At 39.0% G+C, this 23,063-nt stretch overlaps 1 protein-coding gene across 1 annotated transcript in view; it reads left to right on the forward strand.

Moving 5' to 3' along the window:
- Lix1 (limb and CNS expressed 1) overlaps positions 1–23,063 on the forward strand; it is a 48,526-nt gene that overhangs the window by 17,301 nt on the left and 8,162 nt on the right. The window contains exons 2-4 of the mRNA XM_027927981.2: positions 252–415; positions 17,248–17,388; positions 19,497–19,592. Coding sequence (XP_027783782.1) covers positions 252–415; positions 17,248–17,388; positions 19,497–19,592 — 401 coding nt within the window. The remainder of the gene's footprint in view (positions 1–251; positions 416–17,247; positions 17,389–19,496; positions 19,593–23,063) is intronic.

Here is a 23,063-nt window from a genome sequence, read left to right on the forward strand (position 1 = left end):
ATTAGGATAAGTTGGAAAACCACTTGTTTTACTCATTAAGAAATATATACATATGTTAAAATGATGTGTTTTATTTATTTAAATACATTTAAATAAAATATATTTTTTTTTCAAAGCTGAAATCAGCCCCGACCTTACAACTCTGATTAAACTGGAACAGTCATGTTACAGAATCTAGCTTCAAATAAAATTTTGTTTTAGCCAGGCTATGTCCATCCTTAATAATAGATGCTGTTTCTCATCTTTTTCAGTGAACGTTGTGTCAATGTTACAGGAATTTTGGGAAAGCAAGCAGCAACAGCGGGCTGCATTCCCAAGTGAAGGTGTGGTCGTCTATGAGTCTCTGCCATCCTCCGGGCCTCCCTTTGTGAGTTATGTGACGCTCCCAGGGGGAAGCTGTTTTGGCAACTTTCAGGTGAGAGGCAACTACCAATTCATCAGTGAAAGTTACTTGGTTAAAATAGAACAAATCCTTTTGTAAAATAGTGAAGTTATGTGTTTCCTTGGATATAGTGAACAAATTTGTGCCATATCCTATCATATATACTGGAAAACTGGTCAGATGTTCCAATTTTTAAAACATTTTAAATTTAGCTTTATGTGAGAGTCTACCCTGATATTTCTTTATGGAAAATAAATTTTATAGCACAGCATTTTATTTGCCAGATAGCTGCTGCCCTTTCCTTCAAAAACTTCTGGAATAAAACTTAAAGAACTAGCAAGTGGCAGCAAAGCCTTTCCATCAGGGCTTCCCATCAGGAGAAAGTGTCCACTTTTATAAATTTAATATTAATCAATTTAATCAACCTGCACACCAAAGCATGAACCAACAGCAAAGTGTTCAGAGTCACAGGGCTGCTATCAGGCATCACTGCTAAGCCCAAGTCTGCCACTGCCTACCTGCATACCCTTGGGAAACCTATTTAAGTTTTTCATTTCCCATCTTTAAGATGTAGAACAGCATCCACAGGATTGGTTGGAAGTCTTATGAAATGTGCATGTTATGTGTTCAGCATGGTATCTGCTACATCATAGGTATCCTGATAATTGTTTTTATTATAAACGTTCTTCCAGTTGGTTAAATTTTTATGTCTGTGTCTATAATGATAGACTTCTAGTTGTATACTTGTTCACACAAAAATATTTACCTACATTACCTCAACATTGTATAACAAAAACTAATTGAGTAACAGGAAGTATCAAGCAGTGGGCTGAGGTTATGGTCCCTACCCTGAAGAAATCAACATTAAAAAAATGTTACAGAAATTATAGAGTTATATTTAAGAGTCAATGAGGTCTCAAGGAAGGAAACTTCTAAATTTACCATACCTCTTTATAAATAATTTTTAATGTAATGACCTCTCATTTTTTAGTAACTGGCAAAGATGCTTTCATTATAGTGTACACTGTGAAATTCATAAGCAATCAAGTATCTCTCTTAGCTTTGACAGCTGAGAATTCCAGAGGCAGATTTTCATTGTGTCCCTTTGTAGTGTAAGTCTACAGAACTTAATGTTATATCAATTTTAAGACTAACATCATGCCTGGTATTATTTGTGTTTCTATCTTTACTTTCCCTTCAAATATAATACCTCCTTCATTCATGTTATCCTTTTACCTGTTGTGTCTGTTTTACATTGTCTCAAGTCCTTGGTGGAATGAGGGATGAGTATAAATTAATAAAGAGACCCACAAACCTGTGCTGCCTTAGAGAAGTCAAAGGATTCCTAGGGGGCAAAAAGGCAAGTGGAGATGTGCATTTGAGAGTATTTTGGCCAGTCAAAAAGGGAAGAACACAGTTGCAGCATAAGGAATACTGTGAGCAAAGGCACACAGCAAGAGGAGACCACAAACACTTGCAGAATTGTGGGACATGAGCATCATTCTGTGTGGTGAGGACCCATGCGAAATGACAGCTAGGCACTCCCATTGAACAACGAGAGACCATCACACCCTCCAAGGAGCACAGGTTTTATTCTATATAAAACCAACCTTTGAAGGTGAACAAATATATTTAGACATATTTCAGAAAGATTATTCTGGCAGTAGTATGAAAATGCTTTAGATCTAACTAGGTGTGGTAATGCACGCCTATAACCCCAGCTACTCAAAAGACTGAGGTAGGAGGATCGCAAGTTCAAAACTGGTCAGGGCATCTTAGGGAGACACTTATAAAATATAAGAACTGGGGATGCAGCTCAGAGTTAGAGGGGCTGATCAGCTGTGTGAGGCCCTGAGTTTAATCCCAAGTACTGGGGGAAATGCATTAGATCTAAATGAAGCTAAAGACCGAGAGACCAACAGGAAGTGAGCAATGAGTCCCCATGGAGGTAAGCTGCATTCAAAAGTGGTTAGAAGGTAAGGGTGAAAGGACTATAGTAGGACAGGTGTTAGGGTGACACCTCAGCTTTGACTTTAATATCTGGACAAAAAAACACAAGGGAAGGAAGAGCAGGTTTATGGAAGATGAAGACAAAGTTCATGTGAGGTAACTGGAGGCCCCCCAGAGAAAGAACTGCAAACAGCCCTCCAGAGAGAGATGACTTGTATATTTATACATTCCTGAGCTGAAGCCACCATGGCCATAGGTAGTGATGAGTGTAAAGTCCTTGATAACCTTCAGAAGAGTGATTTCAGTGAAGGATTGGGACACAACTCAGACTATAGAAGGTTAGAGGGTCAAGAGAGACTTAGGATGCAGGCTGCATACCTCAGTAAGGATTTAGAGGACTCCCTCTTATTCCTATGGTTAACTTGGGGAAAATAGAACCACCTTGCTTCATGTCCAGTGGGGAGCTGGTGAGAAAGAATGCTCTCATCTAATTGTCACCAGTGACTTCTGGACATCTAATCTTAATTAAAACTGGGAAGGACAACTAATACTGAGCCCCAATATTCAGACAGTCATCAAATAGCTTTCAGAGTCAACAAGATGAACTGCTCATAGAATATAAAATGTCAGGATGTCTCAAGATTGAATCAAGATGATGGACTTAGCACATACCTCAACCTCTTTTGTAGTCTAAAATGACTTGAAATGTTAAAGAAGCATTCAAAAATATGTAAATTCACAATAATGATGGACAACAAGAAAGGGTGGCACTGGAAGAGCTGAACCTTGAGACAGTTCTGGGAGATGAAAGTGGAATCAGATTATCAGGTGCAAAAATACTATAGTCTAAACACACTCAGGAGGAATGTACTGTAAAGGTAAAGAGGAGCTAGAAAAACTCCAGGAACAGAAGAACAAATGCAGAGAGCAGGAAAGTGTTCTAGAATAATTTTAAAGCTAATTAAAGAACTGCTTCCAAAACTTCTGACCCACAGAGCCAATGAGGTATTGCTGTCCCCTTCCCCGAGCAGGAGTCAGCAGTGGGTTTTGACATCTGACGAATGGAAGCAAATCACCTAACAAAAGCAGTTTGCATGTGGGTTTCAGAACAGAGCTTGACCAGAATAAAGGCAGGGAAGTAGGAAGAAAGGCAGCAATTGAGAAAGAGATTCTCAAACTCATGTGTACCTATAGGTCCACAATTGAGCATCCTGAGAGGATGGCTGCCAGTGAACATAGCCTTCCTGCTCATCCAAAGGGCCTGTCAGCAGTTCCAGTGGGGAGACTCCCTAAGAAACACACTCAGACCAGGGAAAGGTCTTGCTGGCCACCTCAAGTAATAGGTATCTTTGTCCATGAATGTTAGTGAACTAAACGTCTGAGGAAAACCAAAAGCATAAGAGAAAAGGCCAAGGCGAGCAAACAAAAACACAAAGTAATTCAAGCAATACAGAATGTAAGAGAATATTATAGTAGACATCCTGGGAAAATGTTGAAAGGAATTTGCCCCCTAAAACAGCTATAATAAAATGAACAAGCAGGATACAAGAGATAAAATATATTATTGTTAATTTAGAATAATAGAAAGAACAAATAAAAGAGGTGTGAAGAGTTGAGTAGACATAGATGAAAGCCAAATTAGTAATAGGTAGCAAATTAAAAAATAATAATACAATAAGTCTTCAAGAACTTAAAGCAAAAAGAGCATTGGAGGATGAAAGTATAGGAGATGTGGAGACAAATCCTAAAGATGCATATTAATAAGAGCTCCAGAAAGAGGCATGAGAAATAGAGGGGAGGGAATAAATAACAGAAGCAATTTTCTTTGAGTTAAATAAATTCACAAGTTTCAGATTGAAATGGCCCAGCATATTTCCAGCCGGATAATGATAAAAAAAAATCACACAGCTCTGTGACTAGGTAGCACTTAAAGACAGGTTCTGCTTAAAAGTGACCAAGGAACCTTTTTTTTTTTTTTTTGATATAGCATCTGTACATTATTCTGGTTTTTAAATTACATTAAATGTTTAGGTATTGATGAGGGAATTAGGAAAACTGATGAAAGGGACAAAAATGGGGAAACTAGGTTAACAAACCAAAATCTGTGTCTTCAAAAAGAAACAAACAAAAAAAGATATATCTTTGTCATTTCTGATTAGGCAAAAATCAAGGCATATACCTCACTAAGTGTAAGAGAAGGGATTCAATCATAGGAGTGTAATACAAGAATATTTCACAAATCTTATTAAAAAACGTGTTAGTGAGTTTTCAGTTATTGTGACAGAATACCTGAGATAAACAAAATACTTGAGATAAACAACCGGTGAAGAGGAGAAGCTTATTTTGGCTCAGTTTTTGAGGTTTCTGTCCATGGTCACTTGACCCTGTTGCCTTTGGGCCTGTGATGAGGCCATGCATCATGGCAGGGAGCAGGTGGTGGAGGACAACTGCTCAACTCATGATCGGCAGGAAGTAAAGAGAGAGGAAGGCATGAAGGTCCCAAAATACCCTTCAAGAGCATGCTCCCAGTGATCTACACTCTCCAACTAGTCCCCCCCCCCCCCCCCCCCGCCTCGCTCCTAAAGTTTCTACCACCTCCCAATTGCATCACCCACTGGGAACCAAGCCTTCAACACATGAGCTTTGGGGAAAACATTTGAGATCCAAATCCTAACATTAACCATTTCCATACTCACACAGTGACCTACTTATGAATGCTGTTTCTACCTTCTCTTTGGGTCTAAACCCTGCCCTATCTGAGGACTCCATGCCATGTTATATTCTCAACAAATATCCTCTGAATCTTTCTACTAGAAATCTCTGCCTCTGATTTCCCAAGGCCATTATTTATCTTTCTTTTCTGATGTTTCATGTTTGCTACCTTCTACTGACTTTACTGTGTATGTTCTATCACTGAAATAAAATGTAAGTGCCTCAGGGACAGCATCTATAGTATGTCCCTCATGATTTTAAGCACATTTGTCATATAATAAGTGCCTAATAGATTTTGTTGAATGAATATGGAAATGAATAACAAATCTGAAGAATAAATGAAGTTAATGGCATTTTTGTACATAATCAATAGTCAGTAAAGATATTCCACTTAACTCTGCAAGATAGAGGGCTAGGAAGGAAAAGCCAGTGACATTGAAATCAACTGATATTATTTTGTTCATATCTGTAGCTAAAATATTGGAAATGGATGAAAATTAAAGTATTGATTAAAAAAGAACTGGATTTAATTTAAGCATGATAATTTCTCCCATTTGACTCATGACTACAACCAACCAACTTTGGCTGCACTCACACTCAGGTACCAATACATTTGTTCAAATTTAATAAATTTCAGTGATAGAACATACATAGTGAAGTCAGTAGACGGCTCAGAGTTAAGGCTCTGAGTTCAATCTCCAAGACCACAAAAAATAATTATAAATTATAAAAAAACAAAAATAAACAAATGCACTCATTATAATCTATCTGGAATATAATGCATTTGGCAGATCATTGGAGTAGATTGAGGGGATATGAATCTAAGAAATGCTAGTTCTCTTGTTCTTATTTTTGCTATCCTGAGAATTATGAACTTCCCAATTGTCTCATAAATTTTGTCCTCAAATGATAGGACTTCCCTTAGGAGGTAGATCCAACATCCTCCTTGTGGTCTTTAAAAACATAGAAAACAAAATGAAAATTTGAACTCTTCAGCTGGAGGGCCTCTGGTTGATCTCTCTGGTCATTTTAGGGTCTCCTTTTCCTTATGTTTAAATCATCATATTTTAAGGTTCTCAGGAGGATTGTTAACATCTTTGCTTTAAAAGATCCAGAATTTCCTGAATCAAATGTTTTGAAAATGTGTTTGGGTGGTTGGCTGCCAAACGTGGCCCCTTTACCCATTTGGCTCTCTGAAATATAATTTGAGAAAGGAAAATCAGGAGGAGAAAAAAAAGAGAAAATTTTTCTTAAAGCAATGTCCCCACAGTTTTCATTGTCAGTTCAGAAACCTTCCTACATTGCTTTTTTCACCATATAACACTTCATCGAGCTTTTGCCAGCAGTTGGCCTAGGAGAGACTGCATGCTCATTCCTGCAATGCCTTTCACATAACCAAATGTCACCCCTGTGCATTGCAAATCATTTCACGACGGATTATTAATGCCAAGACCATGTGCTGAGACATGGAGAAACCATTATGCCAGCAGTAGCCTTCTTACTGAGCCGTGGACGTCACTTCCAATGGTGCCAAGTAATTGAAAATACTTGAAGTGGAGTATGGGCCTGGATTGCACGACTAATCCCTCTGGTTTCAGGCCCTTTCATGAAAGCTGTAAGAGATTATGCTCATTCATTCTTTAGAAAAGTGGTATTCAGACTCAACCTTAGTTTTCTGATTAATCAAAGAAAGCAGTCCAGTTAAAGGCTCCAATGGACACAAACCACTGGTTTTTATGTAAAGAAACTTCCCATTGAAGTAAATGGAAAGCTTGTGTCCACCAAGACTAATTAAAGAATTTTTTTTGTTGGTCTTGACACCACAACCCACAAAAGAGAAAGAGGGGGAAAAAAACCAGCATATGTAACCCCTGCCTTTAAACTAGGGCTTCAGAAACTACTACAAAAAGAGAAGTGAAAACATGATTTTATTTTTGAATTCCCAAACAATAATTTGATTGATTGATGGATCCAAAATATTTTTCAGGAAGTTATATTGAAATGTATTAATTTTGTATTAAATGTATTAATTTTGTATCTTTTATGAAAGAAACCATTTTCTATTATTGCAGACATTAAGTAAAAATTCATTCATTGTGAGTACGATTTCTTTATGCAATTTTTATCTAGGCAGTTAATCCTTCCATTGCCACACATCATGACCATGAAAACTTGTGGTTTCACCATAAACTTTCCGTGTTTCACAGTAAGAGGAACAGAAGGGCCATCAGATGGAGGAACTCTTGAGGAACTCAGAAGGAAAGTCATTCATGCTTCAGCAGCTGCTTTTGTTTCCAAATCCAAAAGAGAACTTGAACATTTTATTTTATTTTATATTTTGATTTAAAGGTTTGTGATTCAAGTTTTGTTTTCAAGCCAGTGACGTGGTCTTCCATATAGAGTTTGCTAGAATGACTTGGATTAATGAATTCCATTCTTACTTTGAGTAAAAGCAAAAATTCCCTTGGCTATAGTACTACAACATGCAATTATTTATGTGCATGAATTATGATTAAATGAAAAATGTGCCCCCTGGCTAAAACATTAATGGAATAGCTTGATTTATTTGAAGTTTGAGACACTTACTCACCAGGGTATCATATCTTTTTCCAGTAAATATTTTGTTGTTGTTAAAATTGCTTCACAGAAAATAAACAGGTGTTAAAAGCTGAGGGGTGGTTGTTAGGCTAGTTGTATAGCACAAGAAACCACAAGAAGTTGACACATTTAATATTTCCACTGGCAAGCTGTTGATTTGTTGTGGGTCTTTTTTTCCATTTATGTTTGGTTTTGTGGAGCAGGGCTGCTCCACAGGGACACTGAGAGGGACACTGAGAGCAAATGTGCTCCTTACAAATATTTCTCTCGAAAAGGCATTGAATTCATTTAATGGCCTTTGTTTATTTTGTCACTGTAGTTTTCAAACCAAAGTCATTCCCTATGAAAACACCTAAAAGAACTACTTCCCCAACGATCATATCTCCTAAAAGAAAGATAGGAGTTCTTAAGATTGTTTTATTTTTGTTACTTAAGGCAAAAAAAGGCATACTTCACCTATATGATCAAACATAATAACAGATGTTTTATACCTTCATGCATTAAGTGAATCTTCTTGAAGTCCAGGGAACTAAAGGTACATTTAAATCACAATAAATTCAGTTTATAAAATTAAGTTTTTCCCAGGAGAGAATGACTAAGAGAAAATTTGATCAATTTATATACTGGACTAAATGGAATTGTAATGCTCTCTTTGCTGATAATTTAATAAGGCCTGGCCTTAACATTCCACACTCCAAATGGTGGCTAGGTTCCTGCCATAAAATCGAAACTATTGCCCAGCACTAATGCTGTTTTAATGCTAAGTATTTCTATTTGAAGTCATCCATGACGCCTTTCTCTGTCTCTAGAGTTGAATACCTAGACTCAGATGCAGCATAACAACTTCTAAAGGCACACTTCCTGGTGGAAATCTCCATAGGAAAGCATTCTGGTTTATTACTAATGAGACCCAAAGATAGGAAGGCCAGTTAAAACCCCATCCCATTTAAAAGTCTTGTCAGCTAATTATCAGACGTTAATGACTTGCCCATGAAATGTGGAAGTGCATATTGTTTTAATGAGACCCTGTATTTATTCCCCAGCTTCCTTGCCTCACTTTAATCTGTTTCTTTTATTAAGCGGTGTGGATTGAGATTCTTGACCTTCAAAGAGGACAGTAGAGTGTAGAGAAAGGAAAGTTTAGACAAGGCCCCATGATAGACTTCAGACTATCTCCACAGGAGTCTCCCAGACCCTGGTCTGTGAACTCCAGGAGGATGCTCACTGTCTGCCCCTCTCATCTCTCCTTGCTGAGTAGGGAAGAAAGTCTGACTCCCTCTCCTTCTAATCCCCTCCCATCCCATTCATGTGATCCTTTTAAAGCATCAAAATTACTATAAAAATAAAGTGAAATATTGAGACCTAATCAATTCATCTTGTTTTCACCTTAATTTGAAAAAATATATAAATTAAATTAAAAAACAGAAGAAGAGAGAAAGAAAAAGGCTTCAAGGAGCACAGTACCACGTGGGTTTGTAATAGTTACCAGGGACTTGCTCCAGGTATGTGTGTAGAATAGCATTTTCGGCAGAGGTAAATTAGGAGAAGGCCAGGTGGTTTATATTATAAAAATAACATTCTGACCCACCATGTGCCTGAAACATTTCTTTCAGTTGACAGGAACTGGTGAGTTTTCTCTGAAAATTGGACTCCCAGACCAGTCCCCTCCCCCATACCTAGCAAAGACCCACATTCCCAGCACACACAGAGCTCTAAATTGTTCCCAACATATTTGCTGGCAGCATGACCTACAGAGAGACACTATATTGGTTGACTGAGTTTCAATCATTACTCTCTTTTCATATCACCATCTGGAAGGGGGTAAAATGCTAATATACCCACAATTAGATAAATTGGAACACATGTAAATGTTCATGCTTCGGCCAGGGCAGTCAAGGTCTTAAAGAACAGAAAGCACTGGGTCCTGGCTTGTGGCATTCTTTTTTTTTTTTTTTTTTGCTGAAGGCTTGCTGTCAGGATGAAACCGAGGTGTTGGTGACACTGACCAGAGCTGGCAGGCCATACACACAAACTCTTGCAAGTCACAGAGACTGTAAGTTGCAAAAGCAAAATGTTCCCAACCACCTGAATGTTAGACATAACAGTCTACAGGATTTGGGCAAGAATTCTCACCTCTCACAGTCAGTTTATTAGGTTTTGCCACCTGCACAATCCCAGCTTGGGAGAACCTCTCAGTACTGTGTACTGTTGAGGGAATGCCACCTAAATATCACTGACCTATCATTAACCCTAGGGAGGATGGCATCATTATCTTTGGATACAATCTGCAGCATTTACTATTACATTACTATTATTCAAAAAATTTTGCTCCTTACAAGCCACATTTCAACCCCTTGGTTACCACTGATAGGCAGTGAGTACGAGTGAACCTAACTTGGTTGTACACATTTTGAATCTGAAGACCTTTCTTCCTGTCTTTAAAACACATGCATGAATAATTCTAGAAAGCCTCTTGTTTATGATGCACTGTGTTTGTGGTATATGTTCAGTAAAATCTTGGGACATAGAAATGTCTACTGAACACATGCATCCTGCCTCATTTTCTGAAACAAAAGCATGGAGGAAAATTGATCAAATGAGGGTAACATTGTTCAGAGTATGTATTGTGTCAGTTTGGTTAGAAGGTGTTTCTATAAACAGTAACACACCTATAACTAGTTCTAAAATATTTCACAAATAGCAATAAAACTAATTTCTTAGGAGGCATTTCCATTTAAAACATTCATGACTATCAAAATTTTATTTAAATTAATTTAACAACTTCTGTTCATCCTAAAAAATTGACTGACCATTATTTTATTTGAGGACAGTTTAAAAATAAATCTTGGATGGACCAGGTATGGTGGTGCATGCCTATAATCCTAGCAGCTAAGCTGAAAGCCACTCTCAGCAACTTAGTGAGGCTCTCAGCAATTGAGTGAGACACTATCTCAAAATTTAAAAACTTAGAAAGGCCTGGGGATGTGGCTCGGTGAGTGACAATCTCTGGTACAAAATAATTGTTGTCGTCATGTCATCCTCATCATCTTGGATGGATCTTAACATTACATTATGAAAAATTATTATGGAAGAAATAAAACTTGATGAGTAGAAAAGTAAAATTGAGATATTACTTAGATAAGTCAGCAAATTTTAGAAGAACTGTAATGAAGAATTTTTTTGTTGTTGTTAACCTGAATACTGCTTTTTTTTTGACTTTGGGTAAAGGCAATTTCTCTGGTGAGAAATTAGCACTTTTCAATGTTAGCAAAGGTGAATTTACCATGAAGACCAAGAAGCTTCCACAAAGGCCCCTTGCAAGTCACAATGCCAACTTTTTTCACTTGTAACTTTATATGGTTTTTCTTAAATAAGGTCCCCAAATTGGGTAGGCCTTGGGCCACATAAAACCTGGATCTGTCCCTGCCAGTTAAATATGAGAGTCAGGGAAAGCATGGAGTGATGTTCCTCAAAAAGGAACTTCATAATCGCCTGGAAATCTTATTAAAATGTCGATCACCCACTGTGATCCATCCTCAGAGATTCTGGTTCAATAGGTCAGGTTGGAACCTGGGGTTACGTATGTTTAACAAGTTCCCAGGAGACTGTGCCATGAACACTGAAGCTTTTGAACTTTGTTCTCTACTCCTGGATTAAGCTTGGTGGTTTTTGATGATCTAAGCTCCAAAATAAAACACAAAGCCAGAAGGAGCTGGGCTGGAGAGGGGGATGGGATTTCTTAACCCATACAACTGAGAAAATTTAATATGAATGATTTTTACTTTTGAAGTTCCCAAACATTTCTTAAAATTGTTAAGCAACTCTAAGAGGCAGACTTTCCAAAGCTCTTGGCCCCATATTTCATCAAGAGGATATAGTCAATCCAAAGGAGACATTTCCTACAAGAGATAACATTTGATCTCTTGTTTAGTCATATTGGTCTTTCTATTTCTATCTTCCTATAGTTCAGGAAACCATCAAATGGGGAATAGGATAAAGGATATTAAGGTAATCATCAACACATTCCCCTCCTGGGTAAGCATGATTTACTACCAGTGTCCTCTGTCCTCCTTGGCCTTTTAAGTGAAATCAAGTTTGCTATGTAGGAATGGGGAAAACACCATTGGAATCTGATGTCAAAATGACCCATGGAATGTCAAAGTTGGAGTCTTGTCTAGAGTACTCTACTGGACTAGGAAATACTGTGTGACTTTAGCCAAATTACCTGTCCTCAAATTAATTTCCACAACTGCAAAATCAGGATGACAAAATCAGCCTCACAGGATTGCTGTAATAATGGAATGTAATAATAAACAAAGTGCTTTGCCGCAGTCTGGCTGGGCACAAATGCCGCAGTCTGGCTGGGCACACAATCACGAGCCACCACACAGCTTGTAGATTCAAACAGCAACTCTTTATTCCCGAACTCACACCAGCCGTCTACAATCACGTTCTGGGGAAATCCACGTTCTCTGCCCAAATCCCCCCACCCCGCCACTGGGCTTCTGTCTCCCAAAAAATACTGTCTGAATCCCGTGAGAACTCAAGGGGAACTCAGGCAGCAGGATACGCCCTATTCCCAGCAGGAATAATCTTAAACCTTAAACCTGGAACCTAAACCGGGAACGCCCTAAACTCGGATCCACCTTGGTCCTTGAGCAAGGTCACCTACATGCAATGTCACTGCAAAATGTCCTATTTCCACGAGTCCGAGTCCTTCCACTAAGCAACATGGGGTACGCTGGCAAGGAAATTGTCATACCTACTTGGCTAATGGCTCCCAGCAGTGCTTAGCACAGTTCCAAGCACATAGTGTCAGCAATGAGGATTATTGTTATTGAGCTCTTCCTCAAGGGTATGCTAAGAGAATTTCTAATTACTGGTACTCAGCAAGCCTTTGCCATAGTTATCTATTGCTGCATAACAAATTGTCTCAAAGTTATAAACATTAACTGTCTCATATAGTCCCTGATGACCAGGAATCTGAAGGCAGCTTAGTTAGGCGATTCTGGCTCAGGGTCTTAGAAGGTTGCAGTCTATTTGTCAGCTGAAGCTGCACTCATCTGAAGCCTTGATTGGGACTGGAGGACCAGCTTCCAATCTCTCTCAGGTGCTATTGGCAGAAGGCTTTTATTCCCTGTCATGTGTCCCTGCTCATAACTAGGAAGCTGATTTTTTTCTAAAGCAGTGATCAAAGAGAAAACAAGCAGGACCAAGATGGAAGCTCACAGTCGTTTACAATCCAATATTGAAAGAGATAGCCCATCACTTCTGCCATGTTCCATTGGTTTCACAGACCACCCCCAGTGCAGTGTGAGCAGGAATACACTAGAATGTGAACCCTAGGAGGTAAGATCATGAGGGCATGTTGCAGGCAGGCTACTACTGCCTTTAAATAGCTTCCTGAGCTATTTAAAGTCATTCTTTTTTTTTCTTTAATTTTAGATTAGTCAGAAGACTTTGAAATGATTTTAATGGTTTATAATCTATCAGCAAATGAAAGGCATCTGAGCATCAAGACAAATAATGTCTGAGTGAGGTCTGCTGGCCACTTGGAAAGCATGTGGCTCCATATGCCTAAGAAATCCACAGCTGACTTCAGTAAAATCTACACTGTTAAATATTCTAGCTCTGCACGTTCACAGAGTGCAAGGGACAGGCGTTGTCTGTCTATACTAACAAGTAAAAATGGCTAGTGGATGTAAGTAAGAATGGCACAGTGTACTAATCTGTATTTATGATGGGGTCTGTATTTAAAATAGCAAGAATAAACTATGCAACCTGGGAAGTCTAATTCTAGCAGGCAGTTACATTGAAATAACATCATACTTCACTCACTCCCCAACTGATGTCTTTGAGGGCCAGTTTGAACACCAATAAAATGTCCTGTCACTTACCATATTTTATTTTCTTACAGCATTTCCCACTCTTTGATGGTAACTGTAACAGAATTCTTCTTCCAGCAGAATCCACACTCTGGTTTAGATAGACTCACTAGATTTCTATTTTGCTGAATTTCTTTCCCAAGTACAGGTTCTTATGGGTCTAAAGTTCCCCTTAAAAAAAACCCTAAAGAAAAATATGCAACAATTACTGGCTTAGATTTGTAGGAGAAAGTGACTGGTTAACATTATAGCCATTTTGAAGAACGTGTCTTTCAGAAATGTATAATACAGTAGTAAGAAAAGCCCCAAGATGCTCAGAATTTATTTTATGCACTTATCAATTGGTACACTTTCTATCCTGTTTTAAGGAAGGATTTTGCACACTGAAACAAGAAAATAAGTAAAGACAGTGTCCATCTTAACATCCTGATACTGGCTGAGTCTCTTTTCCCATGCATCCTGGGTAAAGACTCTTTCTGTTCTCTCATCCTGGCTGCACTTTGATCTCTGAAGCAGTGCCATTTGGTTGTAAATGTGGTGCCTTTGATCTAGTACTTAGCTGGTCTTATTTAAAATAGATAGCTTTTTTTTTAAAATCTAAGTAGTGTTTACTAGGGCTCTCTCTTTATGAAAAATGGCTTAAATTGCTATTATTTAGATAGAAACTTGTTTCCTAAGAGTGCTCCAATCCGAATCTAATTCTCAAAATTCTAAAACCCAACAGCTCTAGTGTAGATTTTGTAAAGCCAAATTGCTATTAAAATGTGCTGCTGCTACAGATGTCAGGTAATACTTGCAAAAACTTTGTTTGCTTTTTAATGGGGAACTGATTTTCCAAAGAATAATAAACATATCCTGCACTTAGGCAAAAATGGTCCTATCAGTCTGTCTAAACATAATACCCAATTATCCCTCTGAAATCCAGGTATTAATGTATTTTTATATTACTGGGTTACACATACCACACAACGTATATTGAAATGGGACCCTTTTCTCAAATAATTTTTTCTTTAAGAATTTCTTGAACATTATATTTGGTGATCTAGTAACTTTAAAAAAAAATTTCCTATGCTGTATTCAGTTATTCACAAAAGCACTGTGCTAGTGGGGCAGGGGACTTACAGTCAGCTAAGACATGGATTCTGCCCTGAGGGAACTCACAATCTGGAGGTGAAGCAGGAAGGCACAGCACTAGCAAACAATCACCTTGCAGTACAGTCATGGTCAGTGGTCCTCTTAGCCTGGCCTTGAATGTGCTCAGGAAACACTTCTAGGGAAGGTGGCATCAGAGTTCAGTAAAGGACTGCGGACTCAGGACCCAACATTCTGTAAATTTCCAGCAAAGTCTACAAGACAAAGTAAAACCAGGAACCCTCTGGTTTTATATAGGTGACCTAAACCTTGGAAGAGGTCTAAACTTTGAATGACTTTGCTGCCTATAGCTACATCCAAAGTCTTTTTTCTTATCATTCAAACCAAGGAGAAAACCCAAACTATTTTCCACATATATTTTAGAACTCCAACTCTATTCTTTCCCTTAAATGATTGTATTAGTTTTCCATCACTGTGACAAAATACCTGAGAGAACCAACTGAAAAGGAAAAAAAGATTATTTTGGTCTGGTTTCAGAGGTTTTGGTCCATGGATAGTTGATTCTGTGACTTTTAGGCCTATGATGAGGCAGCAAATCATGACAGGAGTTTGTGGTACAAGAAAGTTGCTCACCATAGAGAGAAGAGTAGCTTGGTTCCACATGGCTGGGGACCAAGCCTTCAATATGTGGGTTTGGGGCAGCATTTAAGATCCAAAATGTAGTAAGATCATATGGAAAATTACTCTGTATTGTGATTTAAAGTAGCTCCTCCTGCCCTTAAATATTCTACTTTATTAGGCCCATTCAGATTTTATTTTTTTAATTCTCCTCAGTGTCTTGTCCTGCCATTTTTGAGGTTTTATACTTACTTCGTCCATGCATTGACCATACAACAAACATCTCTAAACACTGACCCTGGGTTAGGCCCTGCCAAGGTCTGGAGGTTAGGAAAGAGGATGAGAAGAGTGATCAGTAGTCAATTACATGATCACTACACCATTTCTACTATTCTATGACGTTTGAGGGAAAATCACAGAGGACCTGGAACCTGATTTCAGAAGCCCCTAACTGGGTTTGTGGAGATGGGGAGGAGAAGCAGTCCTCTGGAGAACATATTTTGAGTGTTCCTGGGTAGGGCAGAGATGGTTAACATAGGGCGCATGGGGTAGAATTGAAGAAGGGCTTAAAAACTAAAGGTAGTTGGCTTAATTCTGTGAGTGGTACAGGTCCTTTAGGCTGTGAAACTGTGGAAGAATGTGATTATTGGCATCTTCCTTCTTCTTCCATACCAGTTATCAAGCAAATTCTGAGAATCTTACATTTTAGGAAGTAGGAGACTTGGATGAGAAAATTAGCCCCCAAAGTTCAGATGGTCCAGAGCTCAAAGTCACTGAGAGGAGCAGGGCTACCTGACCACCCCACTGGCAAGGGCTGGGGCCTGGCTTCCCCTCCTGGGACTTGTTGTGTACTAGTAGTTGTAGAATCTACAATCCTGGGTTCAGGCCATCACACTCTGGGGCCCAGGTCCATGGGATTCAGAGTCCATATTTTTATAGGCCTTTACCCATCTCTGGATACCTCAGATACACATCAAGCCAGAACTTGAAGAATAGGAATTTTTATCTGTTAAAAAAAGAGACAAGAGGACATAAAAAAAAAAAAAAAGCAGGATATAGTAGGCAAATCGACGTGAGCAATGTGGAAGCTGGGCTAGGAGGATGGAAAGCAATAGTACCTTTGGGCACACGGGTTAGAATTAGTAACTCATTTGTCTTAATGAGTTACTAATCATAGGCTGTCTGTGTTGTCTATCCATGGGAAAGCCAAAATACTACAAATCCAAACTGCATGAACTAAGAGCAAAGGGGAAAAGGCAGTCCTCAAGAAAATTGGAGAACTGATTCTAGAACAAAAGAGGAATAAATGCTGGAAAAGCAAAAACAGAAGATATTGGCGGCAGCACCTTTGCATGAGCCTAGATGTAAAAGACTATATGACTGGCCTGTTCTTGGAGAGTGCTGTCATGTGCCAGGTAGTCTCAATATTTGAACTGTATTATTTAATTGATTTTTTACTTCAATCCTGCTATTGTTTCCATTTTACAAAGGGGGAATGGAGACACAGAGAAACTAGTCAATTTGTTCAAAGTCTTACAACTAGCTAGAGCTTGAACTCCAACCCCTGCAGTCTGACTCTGAACCCTGTGTTTTTGATCATTGTTCAAGAAACTCCAGTTTCCATGTTAATCTTCTTTCCTTACTTCTTTTCATTGAAATAGAGATTCAAGGAAGGTCCTAGTAATGAATTTAAATAACCTAGCCCACAATAGCAGCCATTACTCTCTTATTAGGACTTATTAACAGAGTAGGCAAAGCCTCTGATCCATAGTAGACATTGCGTAACTCTGCAATTCGACCAAAAGCCATCCAAGACAATCAAGACATTTGCATGGGCTCTACAACTAAAGGAAAATCTGCATGATCTTCAGGGAGATTAGCAATGGGTATGGAAGAACAGGTGCAGACATTGAGTGTATGAATAGAAATGTCCAGAGATTCACTGATGCAAGGATAAAATGGTGAGTTGCTGAATCCTTTAATGACTGCTTTTCTCCTTCCCTTCTCAAGTGCTGCTTAAGTAGAGCTGAGGCCAGGCGGGATGCAGCAAAAGTGGCCCTAATCAACTCCCTCTTCAATGAACTGCCTTCTCGCAGGATCACCAAGGAATTCATTATGGAAAGTGTTCAGGAAGCGGTGGCCTCCACCAGTGTGAGTACCATCAGGGGAGGGATGAGCTGGCCTCACTGAGAATACCAAGGAGGCGTTTGAATCTTGGGAGATGCTAAAGTGAGCAGATTCTTAGTTTAAAAATTGCACGGGTTAAATTTTTACCCACTGAATCATTACTTTTCAGCAAAAAGAATATTTGGATTAGAAATTATGAAATTGGAGCTGGTTTTCCACTCCACATCCCAGTAATATTCTTTTTTTTTTTTTTTGTACTGGAGATTGAGCCCGGTACTGCTTTACAAATGAGCTATATTCCCAGCTCTTTTTATTTTGAGACAGGGTCTTGCTAATGGCTGAAGCTGGCCTTGAACTTGTGATCCTGCTGCCTCAGTCCTCCAAGTCACTGAGATTACCACCACGCATGGCTCTGTAATATTCTTAATTTCCTTGGTCACAATTAATCAAACTTTACATTAAGGTAGATAATTTCATCTACCTTTATTTATTTATTTATGTCAAAGTCAGCCAATGTGGGGCTCTATAATCTGTATTTTTAAGAAAACACTATTTAAACAGTCAACCTGATACATATTAACTGTTATAATTATCATATTTAATATCAATTTATTTCTTTCAGAGAGCTTAGAAAATTTCTGTGATGGACACAATTAAATATGAAGTACTTTAAGAGCAAAAACCCTTAGAAATTTAAATAAGGCATTCTCTTAGCAATTCAGCACTGAATTATTAATTGCCCCATGAATGATTTGGAGGTCCTCACCCCCATTACCTCCAAACTATAAGCCACAGAGGAAGCCTTGGGCCCCCACCTGTGACAGGTGTTTCTCTTGAGAGTGCTTGAAGGCAGGAATTTGGCATTACCAAAGGAGTAGCCAACTTTGGTTTGCATTAGCATGCATAAACCCTATCTAAGGTTTTCCTTTTGTTTGCCTCAATCTGATTAGAAAGCTATCCTTCTGTAAAAGCTGCTGTTATGAAGGAGACATCATCTGACTATCATGGTCCTTTCCCCCTCACAAATGCTCTTATCACATAGAGGAGATATTTGAAAGGGGAAAGGGAAGAAGAGCAATTGACCTGCCAGGGAGAAGGCAGGGAGCTCTGCACTATATCTGGTCTAAGGATGAAAGGAAGCCTTTATTTTCCGGCTCTGTAAATTTCAAGTGCCTTTGAGGAAGAGAAGCTAGGAAAATGATGCCTGATTTATATAAGTGTGGAATTTACTCAGGAGCAGGGAGGGCCCTCAGTGTAAATGTAATTTATCATTTTTTCATGGAAATTTCTAAAGAAAAAGAATATATATGGCTTGCAGGCTTCTGCATGGATTTCCTCTGGGATATTTAAAAAGCCAACATAAATATTTCAGCAGCAGTGTGTTAATGTTATTGCATTCAAAAGCTATAAATTTGCTGCTATCTGATGCTGGTCGCTGTTTGCTCAGCCTCACAAGGTCGCCATTGCCCACCTTCCTTGGAATTCAGGCCATGGGATATTGAAGGAGGCCTGCATGCCATTCCAGAGCTTATGTTAGCTTCTTAGCACCACTCCCCACAACCACACTGAAAGGGAATTTCATTTCTACCCATCATTCACCCACCTTGTTTCCTAAAGATTAAGTGGCCCGAGAGTGAAAAACTATCAACCAAGATCCATGTCTCCAGTCCAAATGCCAGCATATTATAAAAGCTCCCCCTAAGAATTATGGCAATAAAATGTGAATGGTCCATGCAGTTGGAGAATTCTTCAATGTCAGTTACATAATCTTGCCCAGGCTGTCAGTGAAATCAGAGCAAGGTCAGTGCTTTGAGAGTTCAGAAAGCAATGAAGTCACCTCAAAGGGCAGTCACACCAGCATTAACACCACCAACAACTAAAACCCTATGCAATGATATGGGAAATTCTGCTTTGGAATTATTATTCTGTCAAGTGTATAATTAGTTAACATTCGAATCAAAAGCTAGTTTCAAGTTGATTATAAAATCTTCTTTATTCTGAATTAGGGTAAGATTAAGGATTTTATCCAAAATCAACGGTGACAGTTGATTGTAAACTTGCTGTGTGGCCACAGGACTGATCTCTGGTCACTCAAATAAGTAACATTTTCTTTTCCTCCTTTCCTTCCCAAGGGAACTTTAGATGATGCAGATGACCCGAGCACGAGCATTGGAGCCTATCACTATATGCTGGAGTCAAACATGGGGAAGACCATGCTGGAGTTTCAGGTACCTGACTTCCTGATTATTCTATCCAGAAGCCTGGGAGAGATGCAACTCTCATCATTAACATCTCCTATTCTAATAACCTAGTTCTCAGCTGGGGGCAGTGGTACATGCCTGTAATCACAACAACTCATGATGCTGAGGCAGGAGGATCTCAAATTCAAGGTCAGCCTTGGAAAGTTAGTGAGATCCTGACTCAAAATAATATAACAAAGGACTGGGAATATAGCTCAGTGTTGAAGTACCCCTGAGTTTGATCCCTAGTATTGACTGAAAAAAAAAAAATAACTATTTTTGTTTAATTTTCCCTTTCTCGAGTCCAACACCATGGCTCCATTTTAGCCACACTTCAGTGAACTAAAACAAACAAGCAAACAAGGCAAAATTTTCACTTTTATGGAGGGAAGTAAAAGACTTAAGTCTAATATGTAGGTGAGGAACATGGCAGTCTTACTTCCCTGTAATACCCCACCAGCTTCTCAGTATAAAATTTCCCTTAAACCAAATCAAATTTAAAATTCTGGTTGTACCCATCTGGCTTATAATTTTCAGACACCATAGAGGAAGTTTCCCACAGTGTACACTGAAAGATACCACTTCAATTATAGTATCTCCGTTATATAAGAACTGCCTCTTCCTATCATCAACCAAATCAAAAAAGTTAACAGTCTGTTACCGTTTTCCGACCACTGCTGACCAGCAACAACAGAGCTGAGGAGCTTGCTACATTGCCTATTGCAGATGGTTCCCTCTTTATGACATTGCAGCTTTACGATGGTATAAAAGCATACCTGAACAACCATTTTATTTTTTCCTTTCAGTATAGGACTCAATAAAATACACTGCATATCCAATACTTCATTATAAAATAGGCTTTGCATTAGATGATTTTGCACAACTGTAGGTTGTGTTTTGAGCATGTTTAAAGTAGGGTAGGCACGTTTAAGGTAAGCTATAACGTTCAGTTGGTTAACTGCATTTTTGACTCAATGGCACTTTCAACTTACAATGCACTTCTCGGGATATTACCCCTGTGGGAAGTCAAGGTGCATCTGTATTTGCAAAATAAACACTTATGTTAACAACAATGAAAATAGTATTAATAAGTAATGCTTATTAGATTCTTTCTTCATCTGATGTGATGATTAGCACTTAACTAATGTTATCATAATTCAACTCTCGCAACAACTATATGAAGTAGCTATTATTATTATCTTCATGTTATTGCTGAAAAGAAGTTTGTCATAGCTTAGCAAATGGCAGAGCTAGGGTTCAGACCCAGGATGTCTGATCTCTGAGCTCACATGCCTGACTCTTATACGATACTGGGATGGACAAATGAAAATTCAGTGGGGATCAGGTAGGAAATATGTATCCCCTTAGAAAATGAAACTTGAATGTAGTCGAACATTTCAAAACATGCAATGATGCTAGAAATCAATATATAATATTACAAACAGGAGACTTTATCCCCAGTAATTCTATTTTCTTAGGTTAGATTCCAAGAAGTAACCAGAGATTACAAAATTAGATCCAAGAAGCAACCAGAAATACAAAATTTCATGGACAAAGTGTGAAAAAAAAAAAAGTTTCATCATGGTAAAATTTACCAGGGTGTTACAGCTGAGGCCTGAAACAATCAACTTTCTAATACCTTCTTCATACATTTCAAATCTTTCTCCAACCAATGGCATAGCCATGTCTCGTGTGTACACATCCCTCCTGCTGTTTTTTTTTAATCAATAATTTTCTTTATGAGTTGCCCCTGTGACTGAAGTAAAAATACTCTTTCTTCCTTTTGTCCTTGATCTTGGTCATCTAATTTTCTCCTTTAGGGGACATGGTGTTGCTGACTAGGGAGCCTTGGAGTCTACCCTGTGGAGCAGGCAAGGGCATGTGTTAGCTCTGGTTCTAGCCCAGACTCTGGGGTGCGCTGACTGGTTTTAGTCTTGCTCTGTTCCTTGCTGCTCAACCTGTTCCTTCATCTGGGTGTAAGTCAGGGACAATAATAGCACCACCTCACACTGCCCAAGTGAGAATCAAATGGGACATTAGGGGAAGAGTTCAGCACAGTGTCTGGCACGTGGCAAGTGCTTCCTGGGGGTCAACAACGTTACTCTATGTCTTTCTGGAGGACTGCTTTACTGAAATGCCAGGAGTGGCTAGATGGATTCCCTTGACAGCCCTGCCTAACCTAAAGCTTCAGATGTGGAATGGCCAAGATGACTGTGAGCCCCTGCTGCAGGATAAAAAGGTGCAACATCAGAAGGTCCATTTTTTTATAACAACATAAAACTAAACAAAAAATTAAAAGGGAAAAGAATGGCTCAAGAGAAGGAATTCACATTTTTTAAGATCACATAGTCCTGTGTGGGAAGCCTATATCACTTACCATCTGGAAGCTTGCCCATTCCGAGACTCAGTTTTCTTATCTATAAAAGAGAAACATTAATGCCTACTATAGATTAAATAATGTGACATTTATAAAGCACATAATATAGAACTGCCCACATGGAGGAAAACAAGTTTTTAAAAAAAAATTCCTCCCTTTACACCCCATCAAAGAATATTGCACTTCTTTTATTATAAAATGAACATTTCCTGCCCCACTACACAATACCTTCCATGTGATTTACTGGCTCTATTTTCAGAAAAATCGAGAATGATTTTTAATGTGATTGGGTCATTTTGCCAAAGATGGGAAGTGAGGATTTTTAAAAATCTGAAAATTCCTTCCAAGTACTGTGAAAGGCTTTACTCAGCCTCCTTTTAGCAATATTTTTATTGCCTTGCTTTGGGCTGTGTTTTCTGTGTGGTCTATGTAATAGGGCATTTTAATATGTGAAATAATAATTTGAATCATACTGTGGAAATGCTTCATAAATTCCCATAAAAAAGACTGGGTACAGGATGGGGACAAAGGAAGAGGAAGATGTGAGGACAGGGAAAAATCCAAGCTCCCTCTCCACAGGAGAGAGTCTGGCAACCCTGGAGGAGGACCTGTGGAGCACATCCCTTTTCCTTCCGCCTACCTGCTGGGGACCAGAATGTTCCTTAGTGGCCTAGGCTAAATGTATCAGCATGGGTCTGCACATAATGGGAACTGACTCTAGACCTGGGCTGTTTCTGCAGAGACGCAGCAATTCAGTCCCCTGGTGGGTCATAGACATGTGTTTTTATCTAGCTATGGATGGCTATGCCATAGAAAAACAAGGTTGGTGTCTCCTGACTGCCCTCGGGCTTTCAGGGGGCCCGTGCTGCAGCCAGTGCTCAGAGGAAACATGATAGGCCTCTGCTTACCTTCACTTCGTGGGAGGGAAGCAAGGGAAGTCAGGGCTGCTTGTTTTAAGGTAACCTTGCCACAGAGAAAACTGCCTGCTGTTGGGGGTGGGGAGGGCATGGGGCAGCAATAGTCGCTGGGTCTTGTCAAGGTCAGATTCTAGGCAGACATTGACTGAAGCTGGTTAATATATT

This window comes from Marmota flaviventris, chromosome 5 (genome assembly GCF_047511675.1).
Source record: "Marmota flaviventris isolate mMarFla1 chromosome 5, mMarFla1.hap1, whole genome shotgun sequence".
NCBI classification, from domain to species: Eukaryota; Metazoa; Chordata; class Mammalia; order Rodentia; family Sciuridae; genus Marmota; species Marmota flaviventris.